At 44.9% G+C, this 16664-nt stretch overlaps 1 protein-coding gene across 1 annotated transcript in view; it reads left to right on the top strand.

Moving 5' to 3' along the window:
• The window catches only part of MAML2 (mastermind like transcriptional coactivator 2), a 209138-nt gene extending 195212 nt beyond the window's left edge, over positions 1-13926 (top strand). Inside the window, exons 3-5 of the mRNA XM_041417026.1 lie at positions 972-1175; positions 3213-3324; positions 9190-13926. Of these exons, the coding sequence (XP_041272960.1) occupies positions 972-1175; positions 3213-3324; positions 9190-10172 (1299 nt within the window). The 3' untranslated portion in view covers positions 10173-13926. The remainder of the gene's footprint in view (positions 1-971; positions 1176-3212; positions 3325-9189) is intronic.
• Positions 13927-16664: the final 2738 nt, after the last annotated feature.

Raw genomic sequence — 16664 nt, 5'->3', positions numbered from 1 at the left:
GTATCCCATTTTCTTTGTAGCTGTGTGGCTAAGAAATACATGGGTATCGAGGGATCCAACATAGGCTGAGTATTTGTGTGTGCACTAAGAAAGCTACATTTGGTAAAGGCCCAAGTACCAAATCCTGCTGGAGTAAGTAGACAAAAAACACATTGCTGCCAAGGCAATTAATGGCCAAGAGAAAAGGAGCAGCATACTGTCATTCCATGTACACTCTCATCTTCTATGAGCATGGTTTGAGTTCTCATGTTCCTTCCCCACTGCCCTCTAAGATGACTTTTTGCCATCCCTTCATTATGGAGCTGCACAATGGGAACAGGAAGCAGATCTAGGTCTCTCACAAAGACCAGAGAGACTCTTCAAGGTCCTTCCCAGTTACACATTTATTTTACTGAGGAAGTTGATACACTCTAAGCCTATTTAATCGTGTTGCTAATGGGATTCAATTAGCAGTCTCTCAGAGATTGCTCTTGTCAGGGAGATGACGAGACTAATGAAAGCAGCGCCATTCACCCCACTGTGAAGTATTAACTTCCCACCTCTGTATTTTCTAAGAATAGATGCCACTTCTACCAACAAGTCTGCAGCTTCTCACTGCTGTTCACCAGATGGTAGGAACAAGCAGACACCGAGTTGGTTCCCTTGTGGTTGAACAAACTGCTGTACAGCCCGATGCACGTTTCCTGAAAGATCCCCAGGACAGCTCTGTTACTTCTGCAAATATTTCCCAAGCTCCTGGCACAATATTGAGGTTTTCCGCTGGAACCACCTGGCACATTTTCAGAGTCTTTCCTGAGGGATGAAGCTACTCAAACCTCTTCTTACCTTGTCATAGCCTTTGTATCAGTCACTTGTCCTGAGGATCTGTGGGCTCTGTCCTGAGCTTCAGCTAATTACATAAAAAGGATTATTTCCTTTTCTTGACGCTTGTTATTATTTTCATCCTTCACGAGCCTTTTCTTCTGTTTCAGGAACAACACTCTGTGGTAGGCCAGGGAGCTGGCCCCACTCCAAGCTCCAGTTCTTGCTCAAATCCAAACACTGGAAGTGGTTACATGAACTCATCCCAGCAATCATTGTTGAATCAGCAGCTGATGGAAAAGAAACAGGCTCTGCAACGGCAAATGATGGAGCAAAAACAACTCCTTCTACAGCAGCAGATGTTGGCAGAAGCTGTAAGTTTACTAATTTCTTATTTTACATGGAAAATATTGTCATAAAAACAATAGAAAAGAAAGCTAAGGCAGGGAGAAGAAAGCCCCCCAAAACTTCAAGGTTGTTTTGGCAATGCCTAGAACTTCAAGAGTGTGCCTTGTGTTTTTCAGCACTTTTCTAAGCCTTTTTGAAACCTTTTTCAATCTGTAAGAAACAAGTTTCCAAGCTACTGTAGTTTCATTACAAGAACAGTCCAAGCATATGCTTGGTTTTGAGACATATGAATATTGTCCGTGGCTTTCTTTGCAAGAAAAATCAAGGTGCACTGCTATGCTACTTCCACCTCAGAGGAAAGTTTACTTCCAGGATCTGTCACCCAGGCAGCATAGTGTAAAATACCTGTGTGTAAACAAGGATCAGGTACCTTGATTTTGGGGATCAAGAAAAGTTTATGTGCTTGGCTGGGATCGCATATGAGTCCTACTTTCTCTGGTTTTATTTTTGCATTTCTAGGTATCTGCAGCCAGTTCTCTGTCCTTTGGTATCTGAGAGACTAGTTGGGAATTTCTGGTCATTTTAGGAGACATGGGGGATTCTATAAAGGAAATATTTCTCGACTTTTTGATTCATGCAGAAGAAAAAAGCAGTTCAAAGTCAGCTCTCTGTGCTGCAGTTTTCTGTCAGAATTTATGGCAGAGCAAAAACTTAATTGGTCAAATAGCTTATCTTAAATAAAATGGAAATTTAATCAGCTTGCCTTTGCTTTTGTATTGTGTACATAGAAATACACATAAAGCTTGCCTACAGTTTTTACATGTATTGCAAGGATTTCATGGGAGTCTGTCTTCTTCACAAGGATTTAGGTTGAGAAGGATATAAAAACAAACCTTAGCCAGACCCCCTCCCTCCCATCATGAATTGTGGAAATGCCCTAAGGGCAAGAAGGGCTCTTCTCCCAGTGTTTTTAAGTCCTCTTGGGAGAAGAAAATACAGATTTTTCACAAGAAGGTCCACATGCATGCTGTTTTCAGGCAGATTATCCCCAATTTACTCCAATGGACTTGCATCATGAGCCAGGGCCTGACTCTTTGACACTGACAAGCTGGTTTGCCATTCTGGCAGCTGAGCACAAAACCCGTGCACATTGCAGAAGAGATGTGATGCTGTCCTAGCATCTGTCCCAGCAGCTGTCCAGTAAAGGCACACATACACCAAACTCACAATTTCCTGCCATGGGGGCACTTATCCCAAGGAACCATGTCTCATGGTTGAGCAGTAACACTCTGGAGGCATCAAATCACACAGATGCTGATGAGAGATTTGGCATTGACTCTGGTGCCTGCTCTTTCCAGATCTTTATGAGCACCGGGCACTTAGTCAGATTTCAGTTCAAGGACTTGGATTTTTATCTTCCTCTCACCAGAGACATGTCCCTGCAAGCTCAAAAAAAAAAAAAATCTCCACAGCTAATATTTTTCCTGCAATCTTTCCCTGTTGTCCTCGCCCCAATTCTTGTACTCCCAATGTAAGAGGAAAGACAGCATCTCGTACATGTACAGGGAAGCACAGGGCAATGTTGAGTGGCATGCAAACAGCCAGCCCAGCACCATCCTTGTTCTTGTCCTAAACCATGTGTCCTGCTGGTATCCCTGCTAAGGAGAGCTGGGGGGACAAAAAGGCAAGGATTTTACTGGGTTTTGTGGTCACCTCTCCAGTGTAGGATGACAGAGTGAGGGAGGGCATGGCTGTGGATGGGGATGACAAACTGAAACTGGAATACACTTTGTCCTGCAGTGCAGACATGGACATTGTTCTCAAAGGCTGAGAGGAAAGTTGAACCAGACTCAAACACAATGCAACCAGCAAAGATATTTCCATATAGACTTCAGTAGGTGATGGCACAGTTTCACAAGTGACTGTCCTGTGGACCAGACAGGGTGAAAAGAAGGAATACTTCAGCTTTGTACATAACTGAGAAAAGAAAGAGATTGGCAAAACACAGAGCCAGGAAAGCATAAAGAAAAGCAAATTAATGTACTTCTACTCTAATCCTTTAGGAGAAAATAACTCCACAAGACCAGCTGAACAGACACTTGACAAGACCACCACCAGATTATAAAGACCAAAGAAGGAATGTGGTCAACATGCAACAAACAAACCAATATCCTGGTAAGTACCCATGGGCTCAATGCAATTCTTTTCTTTCTTCCTTCCTTCCAGCTGGAAGACCACCCATAAGAGCCACGCATGCATGGAATGACTGGGGCATGATTTTCTGGATATCTGCTTCCATCACTGCAGAGGCAGTGGGTGGTGGCTGTGCCCTCCTGTGCTGCATACCTCACTGTCCTGCACCACTGAGAAGTGCTGGTGTATGATCTGCTGCTTCATCCAGGCTGATACTGCCTCTCTCAGACATGGGGAAGGAGGGGTTGGTACCCCTCCCATCAGCACTATCTGGGGCAGATGTGCACCCAAATAGCTGATGCAGAGATGTTCTCTTGACTATGCAACCTCACTGTGCTCAGATGCTTCTCCCACATATGTGGTGCATCTTGGTTCAGAGACTGAGATGGGACCCATCCCTCCCTTCAAATGACAGTTCATGGACAGTGTGAGGACCCTCATACGGATTTTTAAGCACCCCACTCAGCACTATCATGGGTGGTACTTTTGATCTGTTTAATAGGCCATGGTCGTGGCCTTAGCGCTGCTCTACAAGCAGCATTTCAACAGATCAGTCAAACAGTAGAGTAAAAGCCCTTGCTTTCTGCCAGAGCTGCCCAGGGCAGGAAATGTCCAGCACTTCAGGACCAGTCCTTCATTTCAGCTCTTGTTCCCTGACCTCCTGGGAGAGTCTAGTTATTGGAGCACAGGATTGTTTGTTTGGCTTTTCATACTGTTCACCTTGCTGATTGGCTGAGGGCCACTCAGAGAGCAAAGGCAGAGTAAGAAAAAAATGCTGAGGAGAGAGGAGGTGGGGAAAATGCAGCAGATGGGACCAAAGGATGTTTTCTATACTGCAAAAGTGTCTGTGCATGTGAGTATAAAAAGATTTCTTTGCCTTCTAGTATATTTTTGTATGCAACATGCTAAAGAAAAAGAAGAGGGGTTTGTTGTTTTTTTGGGGTTTTCTTTTGGTTTTTTGTTTTTTGGTTTTTTTTTTTTGTTTGGGTGGTTTTGGGTTTTTTTGGGTTTTTTTTTTTGTTTTGGTGGGTTTGGGTTTTTTTGGGGTTTTTTTTTTTTTTTTGTTTTGTTTTGTTTTGGTTTGGTTTTTTTTTTTGTTTTTCCATAATTGTTGTCTCTGCAGATTCAGACAGTGATCTGAGTTTTTCGTTCTTACCTGTCCTTTGCAGCACAACCTTTTCAGCTTCTATTACGATTTTAATGAGCTCTGAAGTGCAGCTTACTCACATGCCACCCCTCTGCCCAATCTGCTGGCTGTGTAAGGATGGGCCAGGTTGGGCCGCTCAAGCAGTATTCCTGTGGTCCTTTGCTCTGCTTACAAGTTCTAGCAGTGATAATCTTGCTGCAGCAGGAAAATGCTGCTGGAAACTGCTGCTTTCTAATGGACCTGGGCATTAATCTTCTCCAGTAAACTGGCTCAAGCATCCCAGTGTAATAGTCCATGGTGAGGGCCCTGCTCACTGGCTTGGTACCTCCTGTACTCCCAAAATAAATGCTTTGGCAACCCCAGCATTTTGCTGAGGAGTCTTGTGATTTGTTGTGTTGTTTAAAGGTTTGTTCCTGGAACCAAATGATTAACTGAGACTCTTGGCTTTTACTTAAAAACAATCCATGTCTAGCCTGAGAGAGAAAATGGAAGTGAGTGCAGCCACATGTGTGAAAGGCTCCAAAGAGAGTTGATCACCACTGTTATGTAGCAGCTCTTGTTGTTGCTAATCTGATGGACTCTTTGCCAGTCTTGTGATATTTGGAGCCGCATCTCCTCAGTTTGAAACATGTGGGAATGGCAGCACTTGTCCATTCAAATCTCAAGTCCCTGCTGAGTGAGCCCTGGGAGGACAGCGGCCTTTCAGGCAAGCCTGGGAGAAAGGGCTGTTCTGGGAGCTTCCAGCAAAGCTACCAGAGGGAGTGATTAGGAAACTCTTGCATAAGGGAGTAACAGTAGGGAAACTGTTCCCTTTTTCTGGGAATAGCTTTGCTCAGATCAGGGAAGAAGAAACAAAAAGCTAAATAAAATCGCACAGACTGGAGAAACTTGGTTGAGTTTTTTATTTCTCTGTACTCTTCCCCACAGTGCCATGCCATGGAAAGAAACCCCCAAGAAAGTAGCAGGTGAATTGTGTAGGGAAGGTGTTTCTCCGAATTGCTGTAGCCTGGGGTGCCCAGCTGCTGTACACAGTGCTTCTGGGGAAGGCATTTCTTCCCATCTGGAAGAAATAAGAGTGGAAAATACTTCTGTTAAAAATAAAAGCATAAAAATAGCAAAACAAAGAAAGAGGAAGCTTCATCTTTTGGCAGCAAGTACAACCCTTTCCCAAACACTTGTGTTCTTTAAAAAGTGTAGCATTTGCAGGAGCAGTGTGATGGTAGCCCTGAGGTCTGCTCAACAGATGGCAGGGTCACCCCATGAGGGGCTTCATCCCAGTGGCACTGAAGTAACTCTACAACTTGAAGTTCAGCTGGAGGGAGAGAACCATCTCTTGAAATGCCACTGAATTCTGTAACATTCCTCTTTAATATGGGCTCATGGCAGCAAAAAATGGGACCCTATCATCCCTTCAAAAAAAAATGACAGAATCACAGAAAGGTCTGGGTTGGAAACGACCTTAAAGATCATCTAGAGCCAAACCTGGTGCTGTGGGCAGGGACACCTGTCACTAGACCAGGTTAGTCAGAGCCCCATCCAACCTGGCCTTGCATACTTTCAGGGATGGGACATTCACAACTCTTTCACTAGTCCAGTGTTTCACCACCCTTCAGTAAATTTCTTTCCTGTGTCTAATCCATTAAGAGATTATTAAGAATGTAATAAATTGGGACCTATCTTGCCTCAATTTAAAGTAATTCCCCCTTGTCCTTGTAAAAAGTCCCTCTCTCTCTCTTGTAGCCACCTTCAGGTACTAGAAGGAAAATACCAGATCACCTCAGAGCCTTCTCTTCTCCCAACTTAACAACCCCAACTCTCAGCCTGTCTTCATAGGAGATGTTACAGTACTTCCCAAAACACACAACGCACTAGCAAAGCCGAAGATGGGGCTAATCATGTGGTTGCCAATTGAGCACTGATTGTGGGAATGTGATTGTCCCTGTTTGGCTAAAACCAAGTGGACTCCCCATAGCATATCCTGTCCCAGGGGCTGCCCAGCTCAGGGACTGAATTTAGGTGCTGAAGTTAGGGCAAGCTAACTCCCCCAGCCTAGGGGGAGCTTCTTAATTTAGGTATCTATGTTTATATTGATTTGAAACAAACACTCTGGTTGTGGAGTCACATTCAGTGTTAATAATGGTTTGGGAGGAGTTATGTTTTAAGTCCTTAAGGAAAAAAAAAAAAAGAATCTTTTGCATCCATTTCTAACTCGAAATAGCATATGTATAAAAATAATGCAGAAAAAGCAGAAATACACAATTTTTTCTTTGGTTCCAGACTGTGGGAGCTGAACATCATTATGGTGAAATTTCAACAGGAACAGCATATTAAATAGCTGTTCCTAAACACAGACTTTTTAAATATGTTTGCCCATGATTTGTCTCAAAGAGTTTTAAAAGAGCTGGCTGAGATGTTCTCCAAATTCTTAGTGTCACCTTTTATTTAGTCTTGAAACAGCAAGAGAGGCTGCTAATGCCATGATAAAAATTAAAAGACTAAGTAGGTAATTGCAGCCCTAGTAGTCTAATGCAGAGCTCAGCAAAACTACTGGAGAGCAGATATAGCCCAAATAATAAAGAATTTAGGAAGGGGAAGATGGAATTAATTTCAAGCAACATGAGCTGATGTTAGAAGAATCTTTCCAAACTTGCATGGTATCTCTTTCAATGAAACCATAACTTAGAGGCAATAGTTGTTCAGTTGTATGTCCCTTAAAGCATTTGACTTCTTACTGCCTATTTTGGTTAAGAAACCTGAGTGGCACAAAATTAACACAGCTCAAAAGGAAATGGCTGACAGGTCTCCAGATATCACTGTGAGCAGGCTGTGTGATTGAAACTGGATATGCGAACATTATATGAGATGATGCTGAACTGGAAAAATAGAGCTTACTTTACATCCACATTGGAGATGTGCAAAAGTTATTACTGTGACCACCTATGATGTACAGCTCTGAAATCAAACATCAAAAACTGTCACGTTCTGAAGGGACATCCAAAGGACCAAAGGACTGGAAAACTTGCCACACACTGAGGCTGAAGTATTTGGAGGATGCTGCAAGCATGACACAGTCTTGAAGCACTGTGCAGTAGGAAGGAATTTATGATGGGCCAACTAATACAATTAGTCATACAGACCAATATATAATAAGATTTGGTGATGAAGCTGAAGTTAGTCAAATTCCATCTGCTTTTGCCATATGTATGAAAGATCAAACCAGGGCAATGTCTCATGCCCAACAATTGCTATTAGTTGCACCCTATGAAACAGCAAATCTCCTCTTTCCTCCTCTGGGAAAGGCTCTGAGAATTCCTGAAATGCAGTGGTACCTTGGTAGCAGGCTCATTTGACAGCTTTTCTCACACTTTGGGGGCCACCCAAAGAGGTGTGAGAATTTAGCTTCTACTGTGCCATGTGGCAAAGATTTCCTCATCTGACCCACACACTGTGTGAAGAAACATCTCCTTTAATTTGCCTTGAACCTGACTTTTCTGAGCTGTGCTTCTTGTAGGGTTTGTACTGGAAGCAACAGCAGCAAAGGGAATTACAATGTGGAGCAGCTGATTGTGTCCAGTTAGGGTTCTCCACAGTGCCATCTACACTGGCTGTGTTTAAAAAGTGGTTGGTCTTTTTCAACCGGTCTCTCAGGGATTAATTCAATCTTGCACTGCATAAGCACTTAGCCTTCATGGTATAAACAACCTACTGTGGCCTCAAACTAGAGGCTGCGTAGCCAAAGAAGTGAGCTTGTGTCAAGGTTTGGCAGCTGAAAGTAAGAAAATCCTCTCTTCTTGTCATCCATTGGCATTGGTTAACTACAGGAAAATCCTCTGTTGGGCAGAATCAGCCAGGAGTGATAAATTCCTGCCAACTCCTAACTTGTAGTTTTCTGATGCACAAAAGGGGATGTTCAGGTGCAGCAAGTGCTGGCACATCACGTGTGGCTCCCTCACTGGCAAGTCTGTTTCTGCAGGGGTAAATAGCCATAGCCCAGCTGGGAAGAGAGTTTAGAAAGGGCATGTGTGGGGCTCAGCAGGCACAGCACCAAGTCATGTCCCCATGCCTGCTCAGCCACCACGCGGGAGGACAGGCACATCACAGACTGGACTGAGCTCCTGTCCCAGCATAAGGCTGCAAATGTATGAGGTGCAGTCTTGGCTCCTGCTGTCATCTGGGACAGACATTCCCAAAAAAAGGATGGATTCTGTTGCTGTAGGAGTATAAGAAAGGTGGGAAAGGAACCTGATTAAAGTGCCTCTCACTCCCCATTGTCTCTAGACGGAACCAGGATGAGCCATGCCCTGTAAGGAAAAGTTCTTGATCTCTGATCACTTAGAGAGGCTTTGTCCTGTCTGACATGTCTAGTGATTCTGTAAAGGAAGGCAGGAAAGTCCTCTCTCCTGCCCAGTGGTTCTGTCTGTCCTTCCCTGCTCCAATATTTCTCTTACAATGAGCACCAGTTTTGGCTCATGTGCTCTCCTCTGAAGGGATGGAAAGACCACAGGTGGCTTAGTACAGACCAAACCATCCTTTGGATGATAGGCCTTGAGCAAGTTCATGTAAGTTCTCTTAAGAGCAAAGTATCTTCTTCAAGAAATTCTGCCTATAGAAAACTGGATTTTTGAGCTGTTGGTATTTGAATGACTCCACATATTCATGCACCCACGCTTATTGTAACACTTCTGTTTTCTCCTTTCCAGGTGGTTCACCAGCTGTGAGCATGAGCTCCAACAACATGTCCTTATCCAACCCAATTTCAACTCACAGCATCATGCCCCAGAACTCCAGCCTCATGTCCACCCCTGCTGGAACCCGAATACCTTCTGTTCCTGCTGCTCGGAGTATGGGCTGCTACGGGAACCTTCCTTGCAACCAACCAAGCACATACAATGTGACTTCAGGAATGAACCAAATGCAGCCACACAGAAACCAAAATCAAGTTCTGCCCAGTCAGAATAACCCCATGGTGTCCCGACAGCAAACCATGACACAGGGGAACAACGGGGCAGCTTTTGGCACGGGGTCAGTGGTCAGCTCTCAGCAAATAAGGCCAAGCTTGACCCATGGAGCGACAGGTATCGCTGCTCAACGGCCGGCCAATGTGATGATCACGGCTACTGCCAATGCACAGAACTGGGCCCCACAAGAGGCTGCAGTGAAGCAGCAGGATGCACTGAAACCTGCAGGGGTCCGTTTCCCCACCGGCACTCCGTATCCTAACCAGTCTTTGCAGCGCAGCGTAGGCAACCAGCATTTTCCTCATCGTGCTTTGGCACCTCCTAACCAGTTAACGGTGGGAGTCCAAATGCGGCCCCCTCTAAACCAAATGCACCAGACTCTAAATGGACAATCTGCTGGCTCACTACGAGGGCTCAGCATAAGACCCAATCAGCTGAGAGGACAGACTGTGCCTACCTTGAATCAGCCAGGAACAAGCATGACACCGCCGTCATCTCTGCCATCAACCGGTTTCACAACCACCAACCAAACCTCCCGGGCTTACCAAGGAAGTGACCATGGCAATGACCTAGCGTTTGACTTTCTGAACCAGCAAGGTGACAGTATAGGACCTGCGCTCAACAGTGACTCGGATTTTATAGATTCTTTACTAAAAACAGAACCTGGTAATGATGACTGGATGAAAGACATCAACCTCGATGAAATTTTAGGGAACAACTCGTAAGTGACAGTACCAAGAGGGAACCAGATGAAGAGGCAGCAAGGACATTAGCTTTCTTTTTAGATGCCAACAACCTGCTTCATTAATTTACACTCCAGTAACTGGGCTGTCCTTTAAAATACAACACAGAGCAACTGTCCTGTTTGAAGAGTAGTTCTAGCAACAAAACTGAAGTGACAGTGTAAGTGATATTCCTGCCTGCCACAAAGGAGTGAAAACATGTGAAGGGTCTGTTCCCCAGACCTGTGTCCAGCCCATTGCAAACTCATTGGTTCTTCTCAGAGGGGCTCCGGGAAAAAAACGTGTTTAGCTTCCCACACATGGAAGCACCAGACTTCCATGGGCTGTGGAACATCATTTCTCTGAGTGCAAGCAACACCCCAAGTGGTCCACATCTGTTCAGTCATTATGTTCACAGCCCTTTGCTTCCTTGGGACTGCTCAGCCCTGACAGCATCAAGCCCTGTGTAAATCTCATGGCATTACAAAAACTGTTTACTTCTGCACAGTACAAACTTACACTTGCTTTCCCAATGATTTTGTTATAAAACCTGTACCTTTTGTAGCACACAGCAGGGTAAGTGGTCTCATCCAAGGGAAGAAGGAAATAGATTGTCCAGCGTGTTACTGGGTGTGCTCTAGCATTTGTGTTCTCCTGTTCATCAGTGTTTGCAGGGAGTATTAGAGGATGCTTCTACTCTGCCAGCAGCGCAGTCATTCTGGGCATTGAGGGAAACATGAGATTAACTACTTCCAAAGCTCAGGATCCTCACTTTGCCACCTTGCCCTTCCCCAGGGACTCCAGTGACTTAATAGAAACTTGAGTGAGAAAGGTGCTCATGATTTGTCCCTGACTACTCTCCCAGTCCAACTTAGAGGAGGACAAATACCTAAAGTGGCTCAGCTAAGCCACTGTCCTTGTTTTCATTTCAAATCATGGCTAGTATCAGTCAGGTAGTTCAGCCTGATCTTCTTGTCTCAAACAGGTTTAGCCCAGATGAAATGCCATCACCTACCTGCCTGGGGGGAAGCTGCCATTTTGATTGCACAGCATTTCGTTTCCATCCTGTTTTCTCCTTTTCCATATGGGGGGAGTTGAAAGAGTTCTGGTGATGGCCCAGGTCCCCACAGCCTCTGTCTGGAGTACAAGAGGCTCTGCCCCTGAAACTAGCATGCACATCAATTATAACTCACAGCAGGAGGCTCCATCAGCCACATCTGTGCTTGTACATGAAACAGTTTTGGGGATTATTTCTGGGCACTGAACTCAATCATCTGTTCTGGGTTTGGGATGGACCAGCTAATACTGCCCTGAGCAGTTTCTGTGCATAGAAAGAAAATATACTGGGGCAAGGACCATTCCCATGAACAGTTTGCAGCCACCTTGCCTTGAAGGCTAACAGAGCAGAGCCATAAGGATACAGGCTGTCCCAGACCTGCCAGGGAATAGTCTTGACTGTATTAAATTCTTTGCTGTAGACTTGGTCAGTGATGGCATCAGAAGGATATGCTATGTCACTATAAAGCAGCTGCACAGTGATTCAGACAGGATTCATAGATGGGAACAGATCTTGCAATTCAAATGAAAGTGCTCTTCTTTCAAATGGTATGGTGCAATGTGTTTCACAGCCTCCTCTGAATTAGCTAAAACTAGATGTGGCAAAGGAATACAATGCCTACGTTCGCATGCCTCGATGCCAAGAGGCATTGCTCAGCCCGTGCAAGTGCTTTATTCATCCTTGTTAGTGGCAGTGGGATGAGTAGACTATTTGACAATAGCCTCTGCACTTATCTGACCTACTTCTTGTGAGATGTTTTAATAAGGCTTTTCCAATTATTTCACCCTGTCATTTCAAATGGGCACAATTTTCAGGATGTTTCAAGAAGCATTGTCACACAAACGAGCACCAGCACCTCCACAAGAGGTGTAACATGGGCATTTAGTTATACATGCCAGTTGAGGCTGTTCATTCCCACAGAAGTAAGAGGGACAAGAAAGCCTGCTGAAGAGTCCCTTCAGCCAGCCCAGCCAGTGATCAATGCACACCTCTGCATTGTGTATCGTGGTGACTCAGCTGCCCATAAAGTTCCCTCTTCTCCCCATTTCGGTCAGGGTGCATGTGGTCCATTTGATACATCAGTACAAGTTTTTCCAAGTCTTTGGAGAGCTTTTCATCTCAGGCCATTGGAGTCCCACTTAAGCTTGGAGAGATGCGGATGCGATATAACAAATATGTCCCCTATAAATCGTGCAAAACTAGACTGAAGTAGTAACTGCACGAGTTTGAAGTGAAAGGAAGATTGGCTTCTCTGCCTCACACACTGCCTGTCCACGAGCAGGTCAGCAGTGACTTCCAGCACACTGGTAGGAGCAGACAGCTGCCATGGATGCCACTGAGGCCAAGGCTGAGCTAGTATCACCATGAGCAATGGGCACTGTCGTCTGGTAACTTCAACTACCCTCACATGCCATTGGAAAAGCCACCACTGCTTTCTGTATTAGGGCCAGGTTGATTTCAAATTATGTAAAAAAAAATTTGTTCAGCTGAGGGCTGGTCCCAAGGAGTCAGGATTTGGACTCAGTGATTCTCATGGGTCCCTTCCAACTCAGGATATTCTATGATTCCATGGTTCTATGATATCATGCAGTGGTGGACTCAATGCTGAGTGTTGTCCTGTTGGCCTCAGCCTGGAGTGCAAAAGACACTGGGCTGTGAGTGCCATCCCTGGGAGCAAAATTACATCCTGTCTTAAGTAAGTTCAAAAAAGGTAGAGGCCATTTCCAGTCCTGTGTATATATGCCTGATGCATTTGAAATGCGAGCTTGTGAAAGACTCTTGCAACCAAAACTTGAATCCAGTATCATTTCTTCAGAACACTTGCATCTGAATGGAGCTAGTGTATTTTTTTTTTCCTTTCTTTGCAATGGCTAAGTGCACTACCCTTAAAATCTATTTTTCATCATTGACTGGGCACTCTTCACAGTATTGGGTTGTAAATATAAAGAATTATTTGTTTTGTAAACTTTTGTAAAAACAACAACAAAAAGTAATAATATTTTGGTAGGAATAATAAAAATCATATTATTTGGGTTATATTTATACATATGTGAAATAAATATACTATCAAAAAGTTGTATTTTATACAAAAAGTCAGCTGTTACCTTTTGTATTCTATATACAAAGTTTTGTATGATATGATTGTTTATTTTTATCTGCAGATTTCAACTTTGGGTTTTGGGGGAGGGCAGAATGGGATCATGGTTAAATAGCTGGGTCTGACCCCAAGCTCACTGAAACCAATGGAGTTTTTCCATTGCCTTCACAGGGCTTTGAATCAAGCCTTTAAATCACCTTCAGATATGTTTCACATCTGAAGCTCTCTGGAAACCTCAACATGAAAACATTCCAGGTTTCAAATTTTTTCCCTGAAAAAGGCTTTTATTATTATAATTATTGTTATTATTGTTATTTCAGCTGTTGGGAGGCAGGTGGGACCTATGTAACTGTCATGTCGTTGTTGCATGTATGTCTGCTTTATATTTTCCCCATATTATAAACCAGTGTTTCTCTATACAGACTGAAAAGAAAAGTTGCTGTACAGAAATGTTTGTGTTTATGCATTTTTACATGTGGCTGTATATACCTCCTAGTACTATGCAGTGACACTTATTTGACTCCATTTATTTTTCACCTAAACATGAATAGTATGTTTTTCAGTAGCTATCAAAACTCTGCCAAGTAAATCAATCAAAATTATCCCAAGTGTCTCTTTTCTTACTATGAATTTTATATTGAATGTCTGTTTAGTTAACTGCTCATTCATCTGAGTAAATTAAAATTTTGATATTTTAGGAGGGGAGTCGGGGAATCGGCAACAGGTACCCCAGGCAACAGGAATATTTCCCTGTCTGCTCTGGGTTTCCACAGAGGTGGGGTGAGAAAAATGAGCATCTGGCAGCTTCCAGGAGCTCAGTCTGCCTCTTTGTCAGAGAGCTGTGATGTTTTCCTACTGACTAAAGACATGGTTTCACTACCAGAAAAGGTTAACGAATAATGGCTAACAAAAATGCTATTTTAGCTCCTGGTGACTGGGTTGATAGAATCTTGCAGCAGAGCAATTTGCTCTGGGATTCTGCAAAAATTGAAGCTGAGAACTGTGTACTCCCAAGAGTCAGTTGCCCCAAGGAGGCCAGTTAGGTCCCCAAGCCCGTGCCCTGCCCCAGATCACACCCTGGAGATATTTGCCCCACTCCCCTCACTATCAGAGACCCCTAATGGGAAGCCAGAAATCAGACAACTGGCTTCTCCTTTCCTCCTTGCCTCCTTCACAATACTCCTCGTTCTAGCCTAAGGAGCTTCCAGCCTATAGAGATTCCAGCATGTACAACATCACGTTGGATTGCAGGCTGTTTCACACAAGCATTCATCTCTACCAGGCTATTTTTAGAAGGTCAGACCTGAGGAAGTGTCCCGTTCCTCGAGAGGCTTTCCGGGCTCCTTCTCCAAGTGGGTGGTTCTTCCTGCCCCATGAACTGAACAGAAGGGGTGGTAGAGGGGATGTTTCCAAGGGACAAATGTCAGCACATCACTGCCTGTGCTCAAAGGCTGCCTTGTGCTATTTTGAGATGTAGGGTGAAAAAAGGGCTCCCCACATCTTAACTGCTTCACTGCTGGTGGTGATGATGAGGGACTGCCATGCAGCATGTCCACCCTTCTGGTCCCTCTCTGCTCACCTTCTCCTACAGGATAAGCAGGAAGGCACCTCCCTTGGCTGCCCCTCACAACACCAGCTCTACTGGCTGCTGCCCTCTCAAGTTTTTTGCTTATGTTGCTGAGTCAGTCCATTGTATCTGACTCCTACCCACAAATGGCTCCTTTGTCCTGCCCTGGAATCTGGTGAGGACAGGGGAGGATGCTGACAGATGCCTGGTGTCCCATTGCAGAGGGACATATGTGCCCATACTCCCGATCCTGGGTGGACATGCTGAAGTGAAGAGGTGCCCAGGAGGTATGTGGCTCTGTCCTCACTTCAGCATTTCCAGCATGGGTGATGGAAAGTGCACTCAAGGGGGAAAATAAGGCACAATCCCACTCAACCAAAGGTAAATCCTAAATAGATAAAGATATTCATGTCCTAAAAATGTATCTTTGTCTGTCTCAGATGTAAAGGCAAAAGGCAAGGCAGGCAGGATGTGGAAGCATCAGGCAGGGCTGCTGCCCACCAGCAGAAGGTACATCTTTGTCAGTGAGCTGAAAAACAGCCTGTGACCCCTGCCTGTCCCTGGAGTGTGGTTGTCTGTGCCACCAGGCTCTGAGTCCCTGGTGGTGCTGGCAGGCCATGACCACCCTCCTACAGGTCTCGCAATCAAAAGCCATTCCCACTGCGGGTGCAGGACAAGAGGGTTAAGACAATATAAAATACAAGTCACCCTGTGCCACATGGCTTCCGTGCCAGAAAATGTCTCCAGGCACATCTCCTGTGCCCAGGGAGATATAGCCAGGGAGGCCACATGGAGGAGGTGTGAGATATGAGTGGCAGTGAATATTTTCCCTGCCTAGCCAGATGCAGCACAGCAGGAATTGCACCAGGCCCAGGCAAGGGCTGACCTTTCCCACTGCATCCAAATCACTTGGTGGGAACCACTACCAGCTCAGGCAGCACAGCCAAGAGCGCTGCTCCCTCCCACGGCAGCACGGAGGTCTGGCAGCTGCAGGGATGACATGGACAGGATTCCTCCCACCACAATGAAAGTTTCAACCATGGTAAAACTTACTTCATTCTAATTTTTAAATTAGGTCTTTGGGGTCCAGAAAAGGTCAGGCAAGCTTAAAAAAGCAGGTTAATTAGGACTTAGAAATTTCATCTTTAAAAAACCGAAAACAAAGACAAACAAAATGGAACAAAACCAAACAAACAAAAACAAACCAAAACCAAGTCAAAACCAAAACACGCAAAAGAAACTCAACATGAAGTAGCATTTGGCAAACTGGCATTTTCCTTACAAGAAGCTCCTTTAAAAGAGCCGAAGCTTAGATGATTGTTTTTCCTGTAATGACCCAGCCTCCTGTGTGCTGAGAAGCAAGCACCCAGCAAGCGATGGCCCTTGTGGGTGGACCGTGTGGATCTCTGTGTCACTGGTGTGCTGTGTGCCTGGGTACCAAGGCTGCATGAGCTGCTCCAGCAGCCTCAGGACAAGGCAGAGGCAGCCTGAGCCTCCCAGAGCAGCAGGGATAAAGCCCCACTTGGCTGCGCTGCCACGTGCCTGGTGAGCAGCTCGCCCTCCCCAGACTTGTCCTGCATTCCTGTATGTGGCTTCAGGCAACAGTGATGCTCTATCTGCATTTATTTTGGAGGGCTGCCTGACGTGTTTTCACTCTGGTTGACTCGTCTGCCTTGTTTAACAGGACACAGTTGCTTTGTTTTATCCTTCTTGTCCAGGAACATGGGGAAAGCCCTGTGGTGCTGTTCAGTGTTTGGGTGAAATGTTGAGCAT

Source organism: Onychostruthus taczanowskii, unplaced genomic scaffold (assembly GCF_017590055.1).
Source record: "Onychostruthus taczanowskii isolate IOZ18803 unplaced genomic scaffold, ASM1759005v1 scaffold54, whole genome shotgun sequence".
Taxonomy (NCBI): Eukaryota; Metazoa; Chordata; class Aves; order Passeriformes; family Passeridae; genus Onychostruthus; species Onychostruthus taczanowskii.
Note: the sequence above shows the minus strand (reverse complement) of the source record. Positions and strands in the feature narration are given on the sequence as shown.